Here is a 24,674-nt window from a genome sequence, read left to right as displayed (position 1 = left end):
AGTGCCCATGTCTGCAAAAGTTGTGAAAGAAAGAATTTCTATTTTAGCAGAAAATGTGAGAGAACAAGTTATTTCTTCAATAAAAGAGAATAAATGCTTGCTATTCAGCTTGTTGAGACTACAGATGTCAGTAGTAATTCACAGCTGATGGTGTATGTTCACTACAAAGGTTTACATGCAATTGAAGAATAATTGTCGTTTTGTTCTCCTCTCGAGTTGCGATCTCGTGGAATTGATATCTTCAATAAAGTTAATGAATACTTTAATAACGTTATTTATAAATTGGGAAGACTGCATTGCTGTGTCTGCTGATGGAGCTCCAGCTATGTTGGGTCATGAAAGTGGTTTTTTAGCTTTGGTGAGAGAGAATAATCCAAAAATTGAGGTTGACTACTGTATGATCCATCGCCAGGTACTACTGGTGAAACATTTGGAACCTGCACTGGAAGCCGTCATGCATGATGTTATCAACATTGTCAATGTTGTCAAAGGACATGCACTAAACACGCAACTATTTCGAGAATTATGTAAAGATGGTGAGGATGAATATACAGACCTACTTTATCATACAGAAGTGAGGTGGTTCTCACGTGGAAACGTTCTGAACCGAGTGTGGGCTCTCAAAACTGAACTTGAAATTTTTATGGTTGATCAAAAGCATGTTCCTGCAGATCAGTTTACAAATTCCTCCTGGGTTGCACATCTTGCATATTTAGCTGATATTTTTGAGTATGTGAATGCATTGAACAAAGAATTGCAAGGAAAAAACATCAATATAATTTCAGCCAGAGAAAAGATTTCAGTGTTTGGATCAAAGCTTTTATATTGGAGGCAGAAAGCAGAACAAAACAAGATAGCTGCCGCCTTTTCAAAGTTAGCTTTGTTTTTGGAAGATTGTGAAAATATTACTTTTGACGACATCAAGGATACAGTTATAAGGCATCTTACCAAATTCAAAGAGCGGGTCTCTGATTACTTTCCAGATCTTGATTCACATACTGTCAGTTGGGTTGTAGATCCCTTTAATTGTGAAATTGCTGATGTACCAGAAGAGCCTCAAGGAATGGCAGAGGCACTTCTTGAACTTCAATCCATTAATGAAGCACGTATTGAATTTGAAAACAAGGCAGATCTGTCATATTTTTGGATGTCAATAGCTGCAAAGGCTTTCAAAATTGCACATGAGGAGGCAGCCTTTTGTAAAACCTACCTTTGCGAACAAGGATTTTCCACTCTAATGAACATGAAAGCAAAGCAGAGAAATCATTTGGACCCCAGAGACACTATCCAAATTGCTCTGACATCAAAATGCCCCAATTTTGATGTTATTGTATCAAAAATGAAACAACATAATTTCTCCAAAACCTGAAGTGAAAAAGTTTTCAAAGAAATCCTTTTGTTTCATAATGAGGATATAAATTTATTTTATCGCATTTATTTCACACTTTTTATATTTATGATTGTATTCTCCGTATAAATAGATTCAATAAACCTTTTGAATTTAAATAATCTATGCTTTTCTCCCTTTCAAATCAAGGGGGTAACGTCGGCGTAAATAAATATATTTTGGGGTAATAGGTAAAAAAAGTTCCCCGACCCCTGGTCTAGGCCCATTTTTCAGGAGTGAAGAGCAGGAGGGAGGAAGCGTCTTTAAAAATTTACATATCTTAATCTGTACAATTTGCCTTTTCTTTTCTGCATAAATTTCTCTGCAGCTTGCATCATTCTGTCTACCTTGCTAAATCTCTCCCTGTTGGAAAGTTTCCCCATTTCCTCAAACAACTGAACTACCTTATTAGCAGAAGCAAATGCCTCTGCTAATTTTTTCACTGTAAACTTTTCTTTTTTATGGGGAGGGGCAGGGTGCTCAGTTTCTTCATGCTTTTTTGCTCTTTTTTTCCTCTCTCTCCTGTTTTCTTCTTCAACACACACACACACTTCTAGCTCTATAAGGTCTTCAACTAAGAGCTCTTCTTTCACAGTTCCCACAAACTGTTCTACATCTTCACTATCGACCTCCAACTCTTTATTTGCAGAACTGTCTTGTCACCAATTCCTTGTAAGCATTTGTTTTTGTAAAATCCTGTGAATGTATGAATATACATTTTCAACACCTTCTTCTTACAAACGCCACTCTGCTGTCATCTCATTCCAAATATTGCACCTACATTTTTTGTACAATGCAAAATATTATATTTCCTTACAAAAGTCCCTCAGAATTTTCACACCTGCAGTTGTAGCAATGGCGTAAGAAAAATTATTTCTTAAATAATGTCTTGAAGGTAGCAATAATACCCAGATCATAAATTGCAGGAATGAGGTGATATTTGGTGAATGTGTTAATGGTATGACTGTTGTAAATATGAGTTTTCATAAATCACATATGTGAAGAACTGACTGCATTCCATTTGTATATGGAATGAACAGCATTAACACAATAATTTTTCTATAGTGTTTTCTATAGTGATTGTTTTTCACAATTATGAAGTGCTGTTTTTAAATATGGGTAGCATGTAACTAGCACACAAACACAGTTCACTGTATATGATTTTCAGTATGAGGAATTACTTCAAATGAAATGACCAGTTTTTCAAAATAATAATAATAACCATGGCTGTTATTATTATTATAAACATTAAAAAAATGCATGAATTATAAAACCTACTGCATTATTAAGCTGTGGTAACATATATACATACTACCTTTTAAACAACATGAGAAGTCTATCATCTTGGTATACGTATTTTTCCAAATTATTAATAGTTTCTTGTTTTAGCGATCCCTAAAAAGAAATAACAATATCTCTTAAAGTTATTAATGAATATAAGCTAATTTGTAAAATAAATTATTAAAGCATTATCAACTTCTTTATTCATCATTATTAAATATGTTTGATAAAAATAGCCATACAGATTGTATTTTATGTTAATGTTTCACAGAAGTTGGTTTACTGCACAACTTTCAGGTAAGAACTTTCAAAACATATTTCAATACATGGTGGGAAAAGTGAGAAAAAGGAGCCATCCCTGGAAAATGTGAGAACTAGATTTTTTGCTTTGCTAATGACAAATGAGTGAAAAATGGGTAGTTTGTAGAAGGAAGGCGTAATATCAGAAAATTGTAATTGAAATGTGACAAGGAAAGCAATCAGATACCATTTGTCCTATTTTACCCTAGTAAGGTAGCAGCATGGATGGAAGTCCTAAGAGATAATATAAAGTGCAAAATGACTCAACTACTTGTACATGGCAGGGGAAGTAACAAGGCCTCCTAGGTTGTAAACCAACAAAATTCTTTATATTCTTTGGGACATGAAATGGGAGAACCCTCCTACAAACTGGAAAGTTAAAAAATCTAAAGAAAATAGCCATACTAGAACTAGTGAGATGAAATGAAGTGGAACTGGAGACTTTTGGAGTGGTGACTACAGAATCATTTATTCAAGGTGAGGAGGCAGCAAAAAACAGATTTGTAATAGTCTTTAATATGGAATGGGGAAGAAATGTAATCTGCTCAGTAAAATATATATCAGCAAACTATAATGGTAACACTTGAAGTAAGACCAACAAATATAATAATAATACATTTGAAAATTTGAAAAACAAAGATGGGATGCAGAATTTATGCTTGGTGAGAATATATTGTTGGAGGTAGAGGAAATAAGAGATCTGGGGGTGATAGTGGATAAGGATCTAAAATTTAGGGGACACATTGCCAAAATTGTGAAGGCAACACAAAGGCTTCTGGGGATGATGCAGAGGACAATGACGTGTAGAAGTAGGAAGATTCTTGTTCTGTTGTATAAGGCTTTCATTAGGCCACACATGGACTATTGTGCCCAGATTTGGTCACCCTGGTTTTCAGAAGGATGAAGAAATGTTGGAAAGGGTCCAAAGGAGACTGACTAAGATAGTCTCTGACCTCTGAAATGTCGAGTATGAGGAAAGATTGAGAAGATGTAATTTGCAGAGTCTGGTGGACAGGAGGAAGAGGGGAGATATGATAGAGACCTACAAGTTGGTAAGGGGTTGTTATAGGATCAATATTAGAAAAGTTTTACAGAGAATAGTGGGAGATCAGGGGAGAACCAGAGGTCATCCCTGGAAACTGTATAAAGAAGGTGTGAGTAGGGGAGTGAGAGGCAGGTTTTTTTCGTGCAGAGTTGTGAATGATTGGAATGCTTTGCCTGAGAATGTGGTGTCTGCAAAGAGTTTGAATGTGTTTAAAACACAGTATGATGAGCTGTGTGTGTGTGTGTGTGTGTGTGTGTGTGTGTGTGTGTGTGTGTGTGTGTGTGTGATAAAAGGACCTCCCAGATGAGTCTTTTACTCCATGAGGTCTTGGGGTGGTAATAATAATAATAATAATAATAATACATGCTTATCAGTGACCCCAGTGATTATGAAATTGAGAGGATATGAAGATAATGAGAATCATATAGAACTCACCAAAATCAGAGAGATTGAAATAAAAACACAGAAGGAAAGTGCTCATGTTAAGGATACATATGAGGATGTGCTGAAAAATTGTGATAATCACCACGAAATAATTCCCCATGAAATGTTGAGAGGAAGACATTTAGTTGGATGTTGCTATAGGCCTGGGAATGTGGAAGGTGGTGATGAAGAAATGTATAAACAACTTGGATTAGTGAACAAAGGAAGGGTAATTATTATGGATGATTTTAATTATGGTGGTATAGATTGGAATGAAGAGATAGCATTTGGGAATAAGGAAAATGAATTTCTCAAGTTCTTGAAAGATAACTATCTCAGGCAGCACGTAAAGAAAGGCATGTGAGGATCAAGAGTTCTAGATCTCATAATTTCATCAGAGGATGTAATTGTTAGAAGGGGTTTCACATTTTTCTCCAGTTGGTGAAAGTGATCATGAAGTAATCACCTGTGTTGTGGCCAGTCATATGCAGACTTTTGAGAGGAAAGGATATATGTGGAATTATAAGGCTGGTGATTATGACAGGCTTTCGGAGACAACTTTGAGCTATAACATGGAACGAGAAGTTGAGCGGTAAGGAAATAAATGCTGCATGGGATCTTACAAAGAAATACATAACAGCATCATGTACGAATGTATCCCAAAGGCCAAAAGGCTGAATAAGATAGTGTAAAATGGACGAATGTGGAGCTTAAGCATGAAATCTGGAAAAAGGAAGTACTTTGGAGGAAGTACAAGATGAATAATGGTAATCACTCACATGAAGAATATAAAGAACAAGCCAGGAGAATGACTCAGTTAGTAAGGAAAACAAAAGTAGAGTATGAGCATAAATTGGCAAATCAGGCTAAGAAAAACCCTAGAGAGTTTTTTAGATATGTGGAAAGTAGAAGAAGAATGATCATGGAAAGATGAAGTTAAGGGATGAAAGGGATAGAATGGTAACTGCTGCAGAAGACATTGTTGAGGTATTCAGTGATCAATTTATAAGTGTGTTTCATCCTAATCAGGGTGAAATCATGAGGAACTTAAGTGTAGAAGGCACAGGAGCAGATAGCTTAATTGTGAGTGAGCAGGAGGTATTTGAGAAAATAAATAACCTTGATGTTAATAAGGGGATAGGATTTGATGACATATCACCACGCATCTTAAGGGAATATTCCAGGGAATTGGCAGTAGTATTGGCATCCTTGTTTAATAAGTTTTGCAACAGCACAGGTTCCAAGGGAGTGGAGGGAGGGTAAAATTGTTCCACTGCATAAAGGTGGTGATAAGGCTGTAACTTTATAGGCTGATTTGTATTTATCTTTAGTTGTAGTGAAGGTCCTGGAGAGATTGGTGAGAAGTAGGATACAGAAATGGGTTGATAACAGCAGTATTCTCTGTGGTTATTAGTATGGGTTTGTTAAGAGGAGATCATGTTTCACCAACTTACCTATGTACTATAACAAGGTGACAAATACCTTGGACAAGGGAGATGCATATATAGCGGTGTACTTGGATTTTGATAGACTGCCACATGACAAGCTCTTAAATAAATTAAAACAGACGGGACTGGATAACAGACTTCTGTGTTGGATCAGTGACTGGCTATTGGATAGGTATCAGAAAGGTGTATATGGGGGGTGTAGTAATAATCCATATGAGGATTATTATCTGTTCACAATAATCCATATGAGACCTTGATCAGGCTTCATATGGATTATTGTGCACAGAGTTGGTCCTCGGTTTTTTTTTTTCAAGTTGACGAGGATATGTTGGAAAGGGTACAGAGAAGATTCACAAAGGTAGTCAGTGGTCTTTGGAATGCGGAGTATGAGGATGGATTGAGAGAATGTAAGTTGCAGAGCCTTGTGAATAGGAGGAAGAGGGTGGATATGATTGAGACATATAAGCTGGTTGGTTAGGGGTTGTTATCAGGTAGACATGGAAGAGATTTATCATAGAATGGGAGACAGGAGTAAAACAAGAAGCCATTGCCGGAAACTGTATAAGGAGGGTGTGAGCAAAGGAGTGAGAAGCAGGTTCTTTGCATGGAGGGTGGTTAGTGAGTGGAATGCATTGCCCTGAGTGAGTTGTGGACACATTGAATCAATTTAAGAAGTGGTTGGATGAGCATTGTATGCAATAGTGAGTACCTCCACGATGAGTCTCTGACTCCATGGAGGTCAAATGTTAATAATAATGTTATACACTTGTTACAAGGTTGCTTCATCATTGGCAATCATCTGAGAAAAAAGTCTTTCTCTTGTTACACAAACCAGTCCTCAGTTGCAGATATGACTTCTCACCAAATATGAGCACAATAGTCCAAATGCAATCTGACCAGTGCTTTATACAGTGGCATAAACACTTAATTATCCATGCACATTAGTGTATTCTTCATCATAGTGGCAGTGTGATGTGCAGTCTTTGCAACACTTGTAATGTATCCTCTAAACTTCAGTCTACTGTCAACCATTATCCCCAGATCTCAAATGTCATCCATTTCCTGAAGCACAGTTCTCTTAATATAGTATGTAGCCTTATATCGAGCCTTATATCTGGCTCAGTCGATACAGATGAAGCCTTTTGGTAAGAAAGACCTAGGTTCAATTCCTGTCAATGATGTGAGGAACCTTTATTTGGTCTCTTTTGATGAAAGGTGAGTTTGACAGTCTCGTATTGAGGTAAGGGGGTTTTTTCACCTGGAAACTCTAGTTTTTCATTCCCCAGAAGAGGCAAACCAGCCCCGTGAGCATACACAGATTACAGTTACGAATATCGCCCTTAGAGGATGCAGAGGAGTGATGAACTGGCTGCATTAATTCATCGTAAGCCCTTCGTTCAGTAAGTAGGACTCAACCCATCCAAAAGGTGGATGGGATAGAAGCCTTAAACCTCTGCACTTCAAAATGCAACACCTGGCATTTGTTAATATTAAAACTACAACCCCACTCATCTGTCTAAGTTAAAGTCTATTTAATAGTAATTCAACTCAAATTAATTCCAAAAATTAATTAATTTGCACTGAAAATATCAATTCAAATCCAGCCTAATAATGTCAACAACTTAATCTATTATAACTAAACCCATTATTAAAATACTGAATTTGGACTAGTGAAGAAACTAGTCACAACTGATGATGACTGATGTGAATGGAAGAAAACAAATGAAATAGTAAACAAATGTTGCTATCAGCTTGCTATTTACTATCACTACTTACTTGCTTTGAAGATGCTATGGAGTTCATTCAAAAAACTTGTTGCAGTGCAGTAAAGACTTCTGTGAATGTAAGAAGTAAAATAAGGGTGTGCTGAAAAGTTGTGATAATCACCATGAAGTAAACCATGTAACTTACATTATTCTACATATTCTTCATGAAGTGTTATACACTTGGTACAATGCTGTTGCATCATTTGCAATCATGACAGAAAAAAGTCTTTGTCTTTCCCTTGTTGCACAAACCAGTCCTCAGCTGTAGACATGACTTCATCTGTGGAAAATTTTGTTCCTATCAAGTGTTTCTTTAAATTTGAAGAATGGGAAATAATTAGATGGGGCCAGGTCTGGTGAATAGGGTGGGTGAGGAAGACATTGAAAGCCCAAGTTGCATATTGTCTGTTGGGTTTCATGAGTAGTGTGAGCAAGTATGTTGTCCTGCAAAAGCAACATGCCTCTGCTCAGTTTCCCCATGGTGAGTTTCCTTCAGAGCTGTCAAATAAACAGCTGCTGTAACAGTTTCACCTTTTTTGAGGTACTTGGTAAAGGATTACACCATCCACATCCCAAAAGTCAATGAGACTTTTGGGATGTGGATGGTGTAATCCAAAGACTTCCTTGCTGATTTTTGGATTCAAAACATCTTTGGCGATGGAGAACCTTTGTGTCTCCCCTCCACTGGCTGTTGTTTGGTCTCTGGGTCATAGTGACAAAGCCATGTTTCATCAACAGTCACAATACAAGCCAAAAAATATGCACCTGATTTCTCAAAATGACCAAAAATTCCTTGAGATAACAGCAAACATTCTCTCTTTTGGTCAGGATTCAAACATTTGGGGAGATGCATGCCAGCTGTTAGTGGATAATGACCCCAAATCGTTCCCTGGATATCTCCCAGTGTCTTTGCAATTGTTGGTATTCATCTATCATCAAGGATCATGGCATGCACTACATTGACATTTTCAGGTGTGATCGCTATGGGAGGTCTTCTTGACCAGGGGCATCTATTGTCTCAGGATGCCCAGTTTTAAACTTGGTCACCCTTCTGGCAACTGCTGGATATGCAGGGGCACAGTTCCCTAAAGTCTCACAAAATGTTTGGTGAATCTCAGTTGCAGACTTTTCTTGCAGCATGAAGAAGTTGATGACCCGCACCTCCGTGTCTTCAAATTTCTTCAAAACCTCTGACATGTCTTCTTATGCATCCTAAAAGAAAAAGAACAAATTATTACAATTTGATGAAATATGGGGGTTAAATGGTTTTAAGATATGTTCTTACTTGTGGTTGTATCAGTAGCTTTAATATAATTTTTGTACTAGGTGTTTATCAAAACTTTTCAGTGCCCCCCTTTGTGTGTGTGAGTGAGTGAGACCAGTGTTATCTAAAAACACATTTTTTTGGCAAAGGAATTTACCAAAATTAAAATTTCCATCTAACATTTCTTTCTTACTTTCTCTACTGCAAGGCTCTTGTAAGATGGTGAAAAAGAAACTAGTAATGAGCTAATGCTGGAACCAGGAATGGGGAGATGCCAGAACAACAGGTAAGTAGGGGAACAAAGAAAAAATGTTAGAGGAGAGAGAGTGAGGGATGCAGATGAGAGATGTATGGAGACTCTATGATCTGTGGTGTGCAAGATAAAATGGCTGAGAAATGTGTGCCTGGAGGAATGATACAAAGTGTGGCTATGGCAATTAAGCAAGGTGAAAGGGTGGATGAGATGATTGTGATGGTGGGCATGAATGACTTGAGAGGCAGTGTGAATTTGGTGGCAAGAGATCTGAGGTTCATGCTTGAGGTTGCACGGAAGAAGACCAAGAGAGGGAAGATAATGCATGTGTTGCCCATATATGATAATGAAGAGCTGTGGAGAAGATCATCAATAATGAATAGTATAATAGCCAGAATGTGCCAAAAGAGAGGCTTGGAATATGTGGACACCTGGAGGGTAGTTTAGGACAGAGAGGAACAATATAAGAGATGGCCTGCATTTGAATGAGGAAGGACATGGGCATCTGGAGAGAATGCTGTTCTCGGAACGAGTCAGTGTATCAATGCAGGGAAACTAGAATTATTAGAATGGATAGTAACATGGGTGACCTCTTGTGGGAATGGGTGCCAGGGAGAAGGGGGGGGGATACATCGGGTAATGCTGAATCCAGTGGAGTCTTGAGGGGATAATGATAGGTATAGAAACAGTGATATTTTTATTCTTTATAATAATGCCAGGAGTATCCAGAATAAAGGAGATGAAATGGTGGTTCTGATAGCATCAGCCTGTCCAAAGCTTATTGGATATATATCCAAAGATTCACCTTTACATTGCTTCACTCCTGTGACCATCTACTAAAAAGACATCAGAAGCATCTTGAATAAATTGGATACCACAAATGCAGCTTGTCCTGATGGAATTCCACCCATTCTGCTCAAGAGATGTGCTTCTCAACTAACAGCTGTTCTCTATCATCTATTCAGTAAACTGTACTCAACTGGCATCCACCCTTCAGCATGGAAGAAAGCTCATATACAACCAGTTCCCACAAAAGGCGACAAATTTTTACCATCAAGCTATCAACCTATTGCAGTCATATCAGTTTTGTCTAAAGTATGGCAGAAGGTTATCAACAGTCAACTTCTTCAACACCTTGAGAAATGATATCTAATTAGTGACCACTAGTGTGGATTTTGGCACCATAGATCCACAGGAGATCTCCTGGCTTACATCATGTACCTTTGGTTACAGATTCCATAGAAAGGTTTAGATAAACCTGTGCCATTGCTCTTGACATCTCCAAGGCTTTTGAAAGGGTCTGGCATTGAGGGCTTCCCAACAAGTTACCATTATATGGACTGTCTTTATTGTTATATAAATAGATTTCCAGTTTTCTATCAGATCAATCTCTACATGCAATGGTCGATGGTTCTGTTCTCAAGACTTTCCTGTCAATGCCGATGTCCCTCAGAACTAACTCTATCATTTCACCACCATTTTCCTGATTTTACATAAACAACCTGCTTTCTCATTGACTGCAAACCACATTCATAGTTTTGCTGATGATAGCATACTCCACTCATCCTACTCATATGATTATCCTTGTAGTGCTCAAACATCTCAAGCTTCATGATCATCTGTAATAAGTCCTAGAACACTGATCTCCACAGTATACTTAATTGGAGTGAAAGAAACCTAGTCAACTTCAATGTTTCCAAAATGAATAACTAGCATCCATTATGTCTTCCAAAACGGTTTTGCTTGTTTTCTGGTAAAAAAAAAGACTCTGATCCTCTCCACTAACTTTTGATAACGCTCAACTCAACAGCCAGAGCCAATCTCTCTTCTTTGACTGACTCTTACTTCAAACCTTTCCTGGCACAATCATATCACTTCTATAGTATCAACAGCTTTCAAATAACTTGGCATCCTTTTCCACTGAAGATGGTACTCCTCTACTAAACAGTTACTTAATTCCAAATATGAACATTGGAATACTGCTCTCATGTAATACATCTAAGACCTCTCTAAAAATTCTTGAAGCTGTTCAGATAAGGGCAGTCCAGTTGATAAATGACACTTCTCTTACAGACTCTCTTCAACCACTTTCCAATAGAGATAAGTTTCTGCATTGTGTTCCTACTAAAAATATTTCCATGGCCATTGTTCAGCAGAACTAACTTCCATTTTTGTCAGATGTACAGGAACCCGTGCTACAGCAGCTCACCATCTCTTTACAATTGAACTGCATACTCACTGAACCTGTTATTCCCAGTCATTTTTCATTCCTTCCACCTTAATCGTGTGAAACAGGCTCCATGGGAAAGATATTTAAAAAAAAAATACATCTTTTACTACTTGTATATAGATTTCTACATTGATTTAAACCTCAGTATCTTATTGGGTATAACCCACCTCCCCAAGTCTTGGTAGTGATCCTTCCCATAATGCATAGCAATATACATGTTCAGTGTCACAAGTGAACATAGTGGTAGAATTGAGATGTCTAAAAAGTGTTTTTTGATTAGTGTATAAGTGTGGCTTTTTATTGCAAATTGTACTGGATTTTTTTCAGTCTGAATACAAATGTCCTTCGGTAGTGTTGTTGTGGGAATTTTTGCTTCTGAAAATGGCATCTGTAAAGAAGTGCACGTCGGAAGTACAGAAAGCTTCAGTACGAAGATTGTGTTCTGCCTTGGATTTTTCACAGTGGATGCATTGCAAAAATTGCTATATGTATGTACTGAAAAATGTGAAAGATTTGGACTGTTTGGGTAAATGAAAAGAAGGAAAGCATTAACATATGTGAAAAGTGTCTTGATAGATTAGAACAATTAGAAATGGGAGCAAGAGTCGGGACCATGGTAGAAGAGCTTAGGCAAGAGTTTGTGAAAATGAAAAGTGAAATAAAACATCTGGATGAGGATACTAAACAACTAAAGAAGAGACTAGTTGATGAGAATGAGAAGGAGGAAGTTAGTATTACGAAGAATGAGTCAAAGGATAGACAAATATCATTGTATGGGACTTGATCATTAGATATGTGATGACTAATAAAGTGCACAAAACATACTTTCCTGGTGAAACAATAAAACAAGTAATTGATGAGTTGCAGAAAATTAAGCAGCGAGCATCAAATTAGTGGCAATCGTGGGTGAAATGACTTAGTTGGGGAAAAAAAGAATGTCAATAGAGACTTGAGAAACTTATTGTGGGATGAAGAATACTAGTATTGTTGGAAAAGTTGTTACTGTGTTGTCCAGATATGACAAAACTGAATTGAGAAGGAGAGAATAGATAATGAATAACAAGATGGCTGAGGTGTGTGTGAGGTAATGGGGGGTTTAGTTCGTGAACCTGTGGAGTGAATTTGAAAGAACACAAATATAATCCATCAACCTTAATAATTTAAGGTTGATGGATTGCATTTGACTGAGTTTGGTGTTAGACATTTAGAAAAACTACTGTTTGCAGAGAAGGCACAAAATTAAGAAGTTATTGTAGCTAATGATCAAAGGGTACTTGCAAAGCAGGATAGTACAGCCAAATGGTTTGCATGACAGGAGGAAGATGGATACAGTATGGAAGATGTGGTTGTGACAGGACAAGGTGATGGAATGCATAAAGGTTAGGATGAGACAGGTATAAATGGCAATCAGAGTCAAGATCAGGGAAACGAGAGTGGTCAGACTGAAGAGAGAGGTGTTGTATAGCAGCCAGAATAGAGAATGTTGGTGCTGGTAGAATGGCTTCAAAGACGCAGTCATTATTATGTTTATACACAAATATAAGGAGTATTTGAAACAAGAGCTGAGTTTGTTTCATTAATTGAGTCAGTATGCCAAAAGATAATTGGAATAAATGAAATGTGGTTATCTGAGGAGGATGTGATGTCAGAAATAGAAATGGAAGGATATTTTCTGGAAGGATACAAATATGAAAAGAGGAGAGAAGAGTGCTGTTAATGATTGCAGAGGAAATGAGTTCACAAAGTGTGGAAGTTGATAGCACATGCACAGATTTTGAATCTGTGTGGTGTGAAATTGAAATTAACAGGCAAATATATATTTGATAGGATGCTGTTATAGGTCGGGAATGTAGAGAATACTGATTGTGAAGTATTCGGTCAAATTTGTTGAACATGTAAAAAGAAGGTGATTCTGATAGGAGACTTTAATTATAGGAATATAGAAGGAAGAAGGAGATAGTGCATGGGAACAAATAAAGTGAGTTTGTTGAATTTCAGAGAGAATAATATCTTAAGCAGTAAGTGACTGAAGAAGAGGCTTTCATGCTTTGGATTTGGTAACAACTTCACAGGATGTAATTGTTAATAAGGTGTTGACAATGCTGCCAGCTGGTGGGAGTGATCATGAGGTACTTATTTGGGAAGTGATGAAACAAGAAAAGGTTACTGGCAGAAATATATATATATATGTGGAAGTATAAAGCAGGTGACCAGAGCTTCCTATAATCATCTGCTTTATACTCACACATATTTATTTTGTTAACAAGAAAATATGCTGACAGTGCATAGAAATTCATAAGGCAGTATCTGACACAAGCAATGTATAACTGCATACCAAGGGTTAAGTGAGTAAATAGAGTAGGAGTGAAATGGATGAACAGTGAAAGAAAGAAAGCTGTGTCGGAAAAGAAAATGCTATGGAGGAGGTACAAGACAGCTGGTGGCAATTGGATCCATAAAGAGCATAAAGTGCAGGCTAGGAAGATGATGAGCATGGTAAAGAAAGAAAAGGTGCAGTATGAGAGGAGATTTGCTGGCAGGCGAAGGCTAACCAAAGGGAATTTTTCTACTATATGGCAAGCAAGAGAGAGAATAATCATGGCAGGTTGACATCACAGCAGAGTGACCATTGCAAAGGATATAGTAGAATTATTGAATGAGCACTTTATCAGCATATATCATACTGGCGTAAATGACAGTGCAATATATAGAAGGGAGGTAAGGAAGAACTGGAAGTGAAAGAATGAAAGGTGTATCAGGTGTTGACTGGGTTAGATGTTAATAAGGCTGTGGGAATGGATGACATATCACCACATATTTTTAAGTAATGTATGCAGCAGTTAATTATGCCCTTGACCTGGTTATTTAATGAAAGTCTTGCAGTAGGTAGGGTTCCTAAGGAGAAAAAACAAAATAGTAACACTTTACAATCATGGTTCTAGGACAGAAGTTTCCAATTATAGACCAGTCTGTATAACTACAGATGTAGTTAAGGTGTTGGGGGAGGGGGAATTGGTTATAAATAGAATAGAGGATTGGGTAGATTAATATAGCATTCATTATGATGGCCAGAACAGATATGTAAAGGGTAGGTCTTGTTTTACCAATTTACTTGCATTTTATAATAAGGTAACAAGTGTGTTAGATAAAGAAGAATCATATACAGTGACATTCTTGGACTTTGCAAAAGCATTTGATAGATTGCCAAATGATAAGTTGGTGTACAAGCTGTAGTGGATGAGAACAGATAGTATTGTATATTTGTTAGATGGATCAGAGATTGGCTCTCTGAACTATACCAACACTTTGTGATGATGGGGCAGTGTTTCAAAAAAAGAAGGGTAACAAGTGGCATGCCCCAGGGTTCTGTTCTTGGGCCTCTGCTCTTTTAAATTGTTTGTAAATGATATATCTTGTGGACTGAATGGGGATCTTCAGTTGTTTGCTGATGATGCAAAGTTGGGGAGAATTACAAGTAGCACTGTTGATGTTAATTCAGATTTGAATAAGCTTTTGACTGAGACAAAGGAGCAGAGTTTTAATATTAATAAGTGCAAGGTGTTACATTTTAGAGTACAGAAATATAAGGCTGTGTACAATATTGATGGTGCCGTACTGTAGGAAGTGGATGAGATTCACGATTTGAAAGTGATGACTGACAGTAGACCAAAGTCTAGAGGGCATATTGCAAGTGTTGCAAAGACTGCCCATAGTAGTTCTGTTATGATAAGAAGTACTATAACATGTAGGAATATGAAAGTTGTTGTGCCACTGTATAAAGGCCAGTCAGATCACACTAGGACTATTGTACTTAAATTTCATCACCTGGTTTTTAATGTGATGTGGAAACATTGGAGAGGGTCCAGAGATAAGTGACTAAGACAATATCATGACTTTGGAATTCTGGCTATGGAGAGAGGTTGAAGAAATGTCGATTACAGAGTTTGGTGGATAGGATGAAAAGAGGTGATATGATAGAGACCATTTAAGTTAGTAAGAAGAGTGTATTGGATTAATCTAGATGGGATTATAAAAAGAGTAGAAGGTGAGAGGGGAAAAACAGAGGCCATCCCTGGAAGTCATGTATGAATGTGGCGAAGAGGGGTGTGAGGAGTAGATTTTTTACATGGAGAATCGTCAATGAATAGAATGCAAAACCAGATGTATTGCTAATGCAAGAAGTGTTAAGGATTTTAAGATTCAGTATGATAAATATGCTGTCAGTTGAATGAGCCTTCCACGATGAGTCTGTCAACTCCATAGAGGGTGCAATAATAATAATAATAATTTAAAATGTGTGAAATGTTAAATCACAATTTATGAAATAATGACCCATTTTTGGTTATGCATCAGTAAGTCCCCCCCCCGTCTATATTTGCCACTATAAATGGTGTGTTTTAAGCAAACTTATAAAATATATGGCTTACTTTATCAGGTCATCTCAAAAGTAATGTTATTTTTAGCATTCATTTCTGAAAGGATATAAAAGATAAATAATTTGCTAATTTAATTAAGTATATATTCTCTATTTGAATTAATAACAATCCTCCAACGTTGTGAAAGCTTCATAATGCTATTTCTATAGAATTCAGGAGCTTTGGAGGCAAAGAAGTTGCATAGGCTCAATTTCAGTGCCTCTAATATTGTATTGTTTTTTCATTAATGAAATACGGAGGAGATGTGGAAGCTATTCCCAGCTGAGTTCCTCAATCTTGGTACAGGTGATTCCTGCATTATGAGGGCATGCGTTATCATGGTGAAAAACAACACCCTTTCAACTGACCAGAGAACACCTCTTTTCTTTCAGTTTTCCATTCAATCAATCGAGTTGTTCACAGTATACTTCAGCTGTGATTGTTTGGTTTTGTGGCAAGAGTTCAAAGTGTATAATACCAGCCATATCCCACCAAATGCTTAACAAAACCTTCTGAGAGTGAAGGTCTTGTTTTGGCTCAGGTTTAGCCTGTTCACCTGAATGCACCCACTGCCTTTGGCATTTAACATTTCTGTAAAGTATCCACTTTTCATCACTGGTGACTAAAAACCCAAAAACAGAGACAACCTTTGGCACATTCAAATTTTTGGCATATTCAAAACATTATCACTGTACACTTCTTGCACATTTTTTACAGTGTTAGCAGCACTATTGCCTTTGTTTTGAATTCATAAAGCATGATGTGCCTAATCTGCTCTTCAGTGATCTCCATAGTAATAAAGGGTTATTTAAACAATAACTTATCTATGATGTTCTAGAAAGGTGGAATTTCTTAGAATGAGGTCGCCTCATCTTAGCGGTACTTATAAAGCTTTAAAAATTCATGTTTAGACAAGCTGAAACACATTTAAACAAGTACAGTATAAAAAACGACATTACTTTTGGGATTACCTAATACAAATTTCAACAGCAATCCCAAATAATAAATTTCATTAAATTCATCAAGCCAGTACTGAATTATTACCATTAGTTTGAACTCATTGCCAAATTTTTCCAATAAAAATAATCCAACTGAAACTAAAATTTAATTATAACTCCAATGGACATTTTAAATGCCAAGTTTTATCAAATCCATCTACACAGATCTGTTATTATTGCTATATATAACATTGAACTATTATGTCCCTGATGTGGCTTGACAAATTCAGTAAAGATTCTAATGAGACAAAATTTCTGCTCAGTCAGAATCCAAGAATTATCTACATCCACTAAGTAGACAAAGGCAACCTAATAAGTGCTTACACACTTTGCAAAATGCACCAAAATAACGCATAATATATAATTATTATGTTAAAGCATTTTAAACATGGGTACTTTTGCTGTAACAACCTGCAATTAGTGTGTGTGTGTGTGTGGTGTGTGTGTGTGTGTATTTTAAGACTCAAATATTCCTAAACCCATTACTACATCTACCAGCATCATTTTTGCTCTGTGCCATCATTTCTTCAAATCCACTTGTCCCATAGCTATAATTCCCATCTGTGTCCATCCCTCTAACATCCATTTTGGACTACATTACAATAATCCCTCCATTATCTGACCCCCAGTGGGAAAGCAACTGACTGGTTGGACAAATGAAGGGTGGTATAACTGAAGGTACAATTACATGGTGCTGTGCCAGAAATCAGTTAACACACTGTCCCATTCAAGGGTCAAATAATTGAAGGTTTTATCATTTGATGTTGTATAATTGAGAGAAGACTGTATTTCAAAATGAAGCAATAACAAGGACACTAAGCAGTAGCTTGTGTTCTTTAAAGCATTTGTAATGTGTGGCAAAACCACAATAATCATATACTGGATACAGTAATTTTCTTTTTTAATTAAAATATTACTTAATCTTAATAATCTTCTGGGGACATAGATATATGTAAATAGTTTTTTTGCTTTACTTATGTATTTATATTTTTCTCTTCATCACAATTCTATTTAAAATGTTATAATTGTTAAAAATGGAGGTCAGATAACTACTCATAAGATAACTATCATAACTCAAAGCTGTTAATTACTATAAACCTAAACTATGAAGTTCTCAATCTAAGACTGACCTCTTTACTGATTAGTAGACTCTTTAGAGTAGTCTGTTTAATTATTTGCTTGATTTTAACAGAAAGAACATTGTGGTTATATATATATATATATATATATATATATTTTTTTTTTTTTTTTTTTTTTTGCAATTTACATAACTGTTAATTTGGTGTTCTATAATAAATGCTATTAAGGAAAGATAAAAAACTCTTGTTGTTAATAACATTTTATTTGTGAGATTTTTTTTTTTTTTCATTTTATTAATGAGGGTTTTATCTTTTCTCTGAAAAAATAATTCCTTAAAATCAAGTAAAGCTGTTTCAAGAATGGAATAGTGTAAGTATGTATACTAAGAATAAAATACAATAACAAACCTCATATGGAATTTTTTTATTTGTTTGTTTGTTTGTTTTTGTAAAATTTTCATTTATGTTTCACACGCATCTTCAGTACAATAATGGAACAGCCATTAAACAATAACAAACATTTAATAAGTACCAACTCGGTAGCTAGGTGTGAGATAACAAAAAGTAGTCAGTATTTTCTTAATTAAAAAAAAAAAGTAATAATATATAACTAAAGTTACAAAAGATCAGATGATTTAACAGGTTCTCTCTCATAAAGGCAATACTGGTAGATCATCAGATCTATTTGGGTTAGAACGAATGGAGATCCATTTCACAAGTTTTTTTTATAAAGATGCTCTGTAAGAAATTGGCTTTTATGGAGGATTCTTATCTTATTCCAGTGAACTATAATGCTGCTGGAGATGGCATGTTCAGCAAGTGCAGACTCTTCTTCCGACTCATGATATAAGACTTATATTCTTCGTGATGAATAAAAGCAGATTTTTGAATTGGTCTATAATAAGATAAACCATTTTTTTGTTATCTTACACTAGCTACTAAGATGTTACGTTTTAAAATTTTCTGTTATTGTTTAATTGGTGATCTATATCTTTTGGGATTGCATGTGAAACATAAGCAAACATTTTACAAATAAATCAAGATTTTCCATGTGAGTTTTCAGAAATGTATTTTATTCACAATCAATAAGCAAGTTTATACTATCTTTATCAGACTTATAATATAAAAGGGAAAGAAAGGGAAGTATTCATTCTGGATTTAAAATTATTAACTGAAGGAAAATTTTGAGTATCAAGTACATCATGAGAAAAACTAATGTATTAATACTTTAAAACAGGATAGTAAAGCTCTTACGTCATTTAGCAAAAAAAAAAAAAAAAAAAAAACATATATAAATAAAGTTTAAAAGTAGTTGCATATATGTTATTTAAATCTTCGAAATATTTCCAATTTCAAAAAGATTTTTTTTGTAATGATTGTACAGAAAATTTGCTACCTGGGGTAAGTTCCCCTTTGCTCCTCCCTAGAGCTGGCCCTGAATAGCAGAAAACAAGAAATTCTAGGTTTGCTTCTCTAGCTAAGATAAGAGAAAAAATATTTAATTTTGAGTAGGAAGAAATTAATGGCTTCTGAAGAAAAGCAAGTTTTTTTGTTTTTTTTTAAGAGTAGTTGCAGGATTCTACAGAAAGTAATAATTTAATGAGATGCATGAAGAGATGTCTGTGCTTCAAAAGTAACCTCGAAATTGACTAAATAAACAGCTTACAGCAGAATACAAATTCTTGAATTAAATATTAAGTGAAATCGTGAAATAGTTATTAGGCCACCATAGTGAAATCATAATACAGGGCATTCAGGCTTCATTTTCTATTTAAGAATTTTGATGCATCATTTTATACATTCAGTTAGCATAACAATGCGAGTGCCAGTACACTGAATTAAAAGAAAAAAAAAAAATTAAAAATTAAAAAAATTCATTTTAATGCATGTAGGGGGCCACATATTTTCATACTTAAACTCACCATAATATAGTGAATGACATTACTGTCATGATTAATTACATTAATAATAGTAATCTAATTAATATTAATTATATTTATATAATTAACATTAATCATATGTAAATAAATTGATTAAAACAGTGCATTGCAGCATATGATTGTACATTACACTACCACTTTTCATTTTTACATTGTTTTTTCATTACAGCATCCAAAGATAAAGCTGACCTCCTGACATCACTCTTTTCCTCTAACTTCTGCATAGATGAAAAAGGAAAATCGCCTCCTCCCACCAGCAACTGAGAACCATATGATTCCTGTGGTCTTTTGCCAAAAAGACATAAAAAGAATATTATTAGACAACCTGGATGCAACAAAGCCTTCTCGTCCCAATGACATCTCTCCTACTGTACTCAAAAATTGCGCTTCAGAGTTAACACCTATCTAGAGTCTTTTCAATATTCTATACTCAGCTGGCACCTACTGCACCACATGGAAGCAAGCACATATTCATCAACCCATTCCAAAAAAAGCATCTAACTATTAACCAACTGCCGTTTCCTCAATCCTCTCCAAAATAATAAAGAAAGTTATCAATAGTCAACTTTCTCACTACCTAAAAGCTCTCCAGTTAATCAGTGACCACCAGTATGGATTCTGTAAATACAGATCTACTACAAATCGCTTAGCCCATCCGCCATCTCATCCGCCACTGGACAGAGAATGGTTCAGAGAAACGTGTACTGTCACCCTTGACATTTCCAGGGTTTTCAATCATGTTTGACATCAAGGAATGTTCAGCAAGCTTCCATCTTCTGTAACTGGCTATCCAGTTACAGAAGATGGCAGGTCATTCACTGCATGTCATGGTAGATGGCATCTCTCTTCTAGTTTTCCCACCAATTCAGGAGTGCCTCAGAGGATCTGTTCTATCACCTACTTTCTTTCTCTTATACATAAATGACCCATTCTCAGTCCACCAATCCTATCCACAGTTTTGTTGATGACAGTATACTCCATTCATTTTACTCCTTTGACAAACTATGTGGTTCTCAGATATCCCTAACATCAAGATCTGCAACCAGTGCCTTAAATGCCGATCTCCATACCATCCTTCAGTGGGACAAGGATAACCAGGTCACCTTCAATGCTGCCAAAATGCAGTCCTGCCCTTTCTCTCACAAAAGGGATCTTGACTCACTTTCCCTTATTCTCAGTAATATATACATTACCAGACAGGATAATATCTCCTACTTGGACTGACATTTACCTCCCACCTCTTCTGGCACAAACACGTCACATCAATTAGCTTCTTCAGCCTCTAAAAAACTAGACATTCTTTTCTGCTCAAGAAGCTATTTTACACCCTCCCAGCTACTAATTCTGTATAAATCCCAAATCCATCCATCTTTAGAATACTGTTCACACATTTGGAGTAGTGCACCTAAAACATTCCTAAAAAATTTTGATGCTATCCAGAGTAGAGTAATTCGGCTCACATATGACCCTTACCTCACATGCTCGCTTCAACCTCTATCTCACAGACACAACGTTTCAGCTCTGTGTCACATTTACAGGTATTTTCATAATCACTGCTTCAGTGAATTTGTATTTATCATTCCTCCATTTGCTGTTGGGCCTGTTATAAGAGCAGCCGCTGCCTGACATCCCCCTTTCAATACAACTGCAAATATGATATGGCATATATCATATTTGCAGTATAATGCTATACTACATATATCGTTGTAGTTATTCAGTACTTTTTTTTTGCACTGTACTGTACATTAAACCTGCTTTCCTCTTCTCTGTCCTCAGGAAAAACCTTTCTCATAATGTGTTTCTTAACAACTTCAATCTCTAGTGCTTTAAGAAAAATGTTAACAGATTTCTTCTTTCTCAATTCTTATCTGCACTTCACACACAGCACTGATGTGCTATAGGTTGTTGTACCTCTCATGTGTGGGCTAAATACTAAAAAAATAAATAAATAAAAATAAAATTCATTTTCTAAGATTAAAATTATTTACCTTCCTTTTTGGTCAACAGTCTCTTAATCCTATATTTAGTTAGTAGCTTATCAAATCTGATATATTATTTAATTTACCAACCATATAATGACACTCCAGATTTTTTTTTTTTTCAACTCTAAGTCAATATGCCAGAAAAAATCTATTCTAATTCTGAATATCAAGAAGCTGTTCAGCAATTCATCAAGTGCTTCAGCCTAAGACTGACTATTGCTGAAAACTAAGAGATTCACTGACAGGTAAGTCGAAAAAAAAAAGGAATCATTAAACTGCTACAGGGAAGACTGATGTAAAAATGTAATATAAGCTTTTAAGCAATGTAAATGTATGCAGCTAATAATGGGCATGAGTCCTATTCCTGCACATGTTACATGCAGGAATAGGGCTCATTCCCATCATTAAATGATAATTCTTGCAATCGTTATACATGAGAATTGGCTGTTTTGCAATACCGATACTTATCCCATGTGTCTTAACTTCTGTACAAAACAAGTGATCCATTCCTAAAACAACTGTTTAATCTTCAAATATGTTTTATAGTCATGTAAATGACAGAGATTATTTCTGCAGGTGCATCACAATGGCAGTTTTTTTTGCAATAATCACATGTGGTTTGCATTTATTTATATTAATTGCACTGCCACAGCACAAAATAGCAACTCGTATAAGCTGGACAGTAAAGTAATAGAAGATATTGTAAGTAGCAAACTGAAATATGTTTAAAGGTTTTCATGATGTGTTCTGCAGAATCATAAGACTAATTTTGCTTTTTACATTAATCATGATTGCACAACTACCCATTTTTGTCCCTAGATAGCTATGTCTTTTTTTTTTTCCTGAATGGTAAAGTATACAGTTCCTGATTCTTTTTTCAGGATTCATGAAGTGTGTAATGTATACTAGTTGGTAAAAGTGGAAAAAATAGCAACAACATATATATAGTATGTAAGTATAAATAGTACACTTTGAAAAACCAAATTTGACATAAGAAAATATATATATAAATAGAAAGAAGACAAAAAAACAACAACTGTTTGTTTGGAATATGAAATTCCAAATAAGAACAGTGGGATTGGGTAACCACAAAAAGGCATACCAAATGCAAAGTTGACTCTCAATATATATAGCAAACATTACCAAACTAAAAGCCCCAACTGATGTCCAACTGCTATAATGCTATGCTATGCTAAAAGAAATTCACTATAGCAAACTATCAAGTATAACAAACTGTTCTTAATGGTCCCCACAAGTCTGCTATGCTGAGAGTCAATTGTAATGTATAGATTAACAAAAAAAAAAGATTTAGAGAAAAGACAAACATTAGTAAAAAGAAATGCACTCTGAGTATTATTAGTCTTATTATTTGAGCATCTCCAGAGAATCTGAAGTTCATTTTGGGATGCCTGCTCTAACCATTTACACAAGGCATGTCATATCACACTTTAAACATTCACTAAGAGAATACTCACAAAACTACCTCTGATAATCCAGTCCACTTGTTTATCCCTATTGAAAAAAAAAATATACCCCCCCCCCTCACATCTTTGCTAACAATATTCTTAACCCAACTTCCATAAAAGGCTCCTTTTTCTTTCATCTTCTATCATGTATTGAAAAAAACTTCTCTCTATTCATTTACCCCTCCCCCCCCCCCCCAGTAATATTTCAGTGTGTGTGTGTAATGTGAATCTCATCCATGAAAGTGTTCTGGCCCACTGTATTTTAGTAATGTAGGCAGATGGATTTAGATAACTTAGGACTATTGTCCAAGAGACCAAATCAGTTTATTTTTCAAGACATAATCAAGCAGGACAGTGGTTTCACACCAGGACACAAACATTTACCATCATCTATGTTGTTTCTACCATATCCTTATTTTTTGCACATCAACCATATTTTGTAACATGCCTTCAATCTATCCATCCTTGCATCTGACAGATGATTTTGGTAATCCACCTCTAAATCATCTCCACTAAATCAATGATCAAATCTGCACACAGCAGTCCAGATGTGGGCATATCAAAGATTTATAAGAGAGGAATAAATTCTTATCCTATACTTGTCAGTTTGTTTTTCAACAATCTAGTGATTATTACTACTAGAATAATTTTCCCACTATCTTTTGAAGTATGTTCCATAACCACAACTCCCTGTCCACCAAAATCACCAAATCCCTAGCCCCATCCATTTCTTGAAGCAGTTGAGTTCCATCAATGCAAGAGAGTTACTTCTGTGCAAAATATAACTGTGCAAAATATGACAGAGAAGTAACTTTACACTTTAATATAACTTTATCACATGAAAATGGCAAGTGAAAAGTCAATCTACCAAATCTATTTAAATCATCGATCTATTGTCCTATCCAGTTTAAGATGTTTGCAAATAACTGGATATTTCTCCTCACATCTAGTGGAACTAATGAAAGTGTGCAAGAGAACAGCATGAAAGAAAAAAGAGTAAAAGAAGTGATGAGTGATTCCAGGAGACTCCATAATCAGAGAGCTAGTTACTGAGAGAGAGTCCATAAAGTCTACAATCCAGGGGGAGAATGAGTAGAATAATTAAGGTGTTGGACATAAGGAAGAAACGAGCAAGACTGTTAGTTGTGATTGTAGGGACAAATGATTTAAGTGGACATAAGAAGGATGCGAGGATAATTTTTATCAAGAGACTACTGAGAAGAGTAAAAGGTTGTCAGCATGTTGCTGAGATATGACAATGATGAGTTGCGATGGAGAGCCAAAATAATGAACAGTGTGCTAGTGCAGCTGTGTGAGGAGAAGGGAGTGAAGTTTGTGGATGTATGACATGTGTTTGAGAGAAGAATGAAATTATAAAGGCGTGATGGTTTGCATTT

General features: G+C 35.8%; 1 protein-coding gene across 7 annotated transcripts in view; it reads right to left on the bottom strand.

The window, feature by feature from the left end:
- Window positions 1–24,674, bottom strand: part of Nt5b (5' nucleotidase B) — a 580,494-nt gene that overhangs the window by 250,627 nt on the left and 305,193 nt on the right. For all 7 annotated transcript variants that reach the window (XM_090391852.1, XM_090391851.1, XM_090391857.1 and 4 more), the window contains one exon: window positions 2,703–2,782. In XM_090391852.1, the coding sequence (XP_090247978.1) occupies window positions 2,703–2,782 (80 nt within the window). The remainder of the gene's footprint in view (window positions 1–2,702; window positions 2,783–24,674) is intronic.

Source organism: Typopeltis vanoorti, chromosome 4, assembly GCF_054136105.1.
Source record: "Typopeltis vanoorti isolate ZY-2024b chromosome 4, IOZ_Tvanoo_1.0, whole genome shotgun sequence".
In the NCBI taxonomy this organism is placed as follows: domain Eukaryota; kingdom Metazoa; phylum Arthropoda; class Arachnida; order Uropygi; family Thelyphonidae; genus Typopeltis; species Typopeltis vanoorti.
Note: the sequence above shows the minus strand (reverse complement) of the source record. Positions and strands in the feature narration are given on the sequence as shown.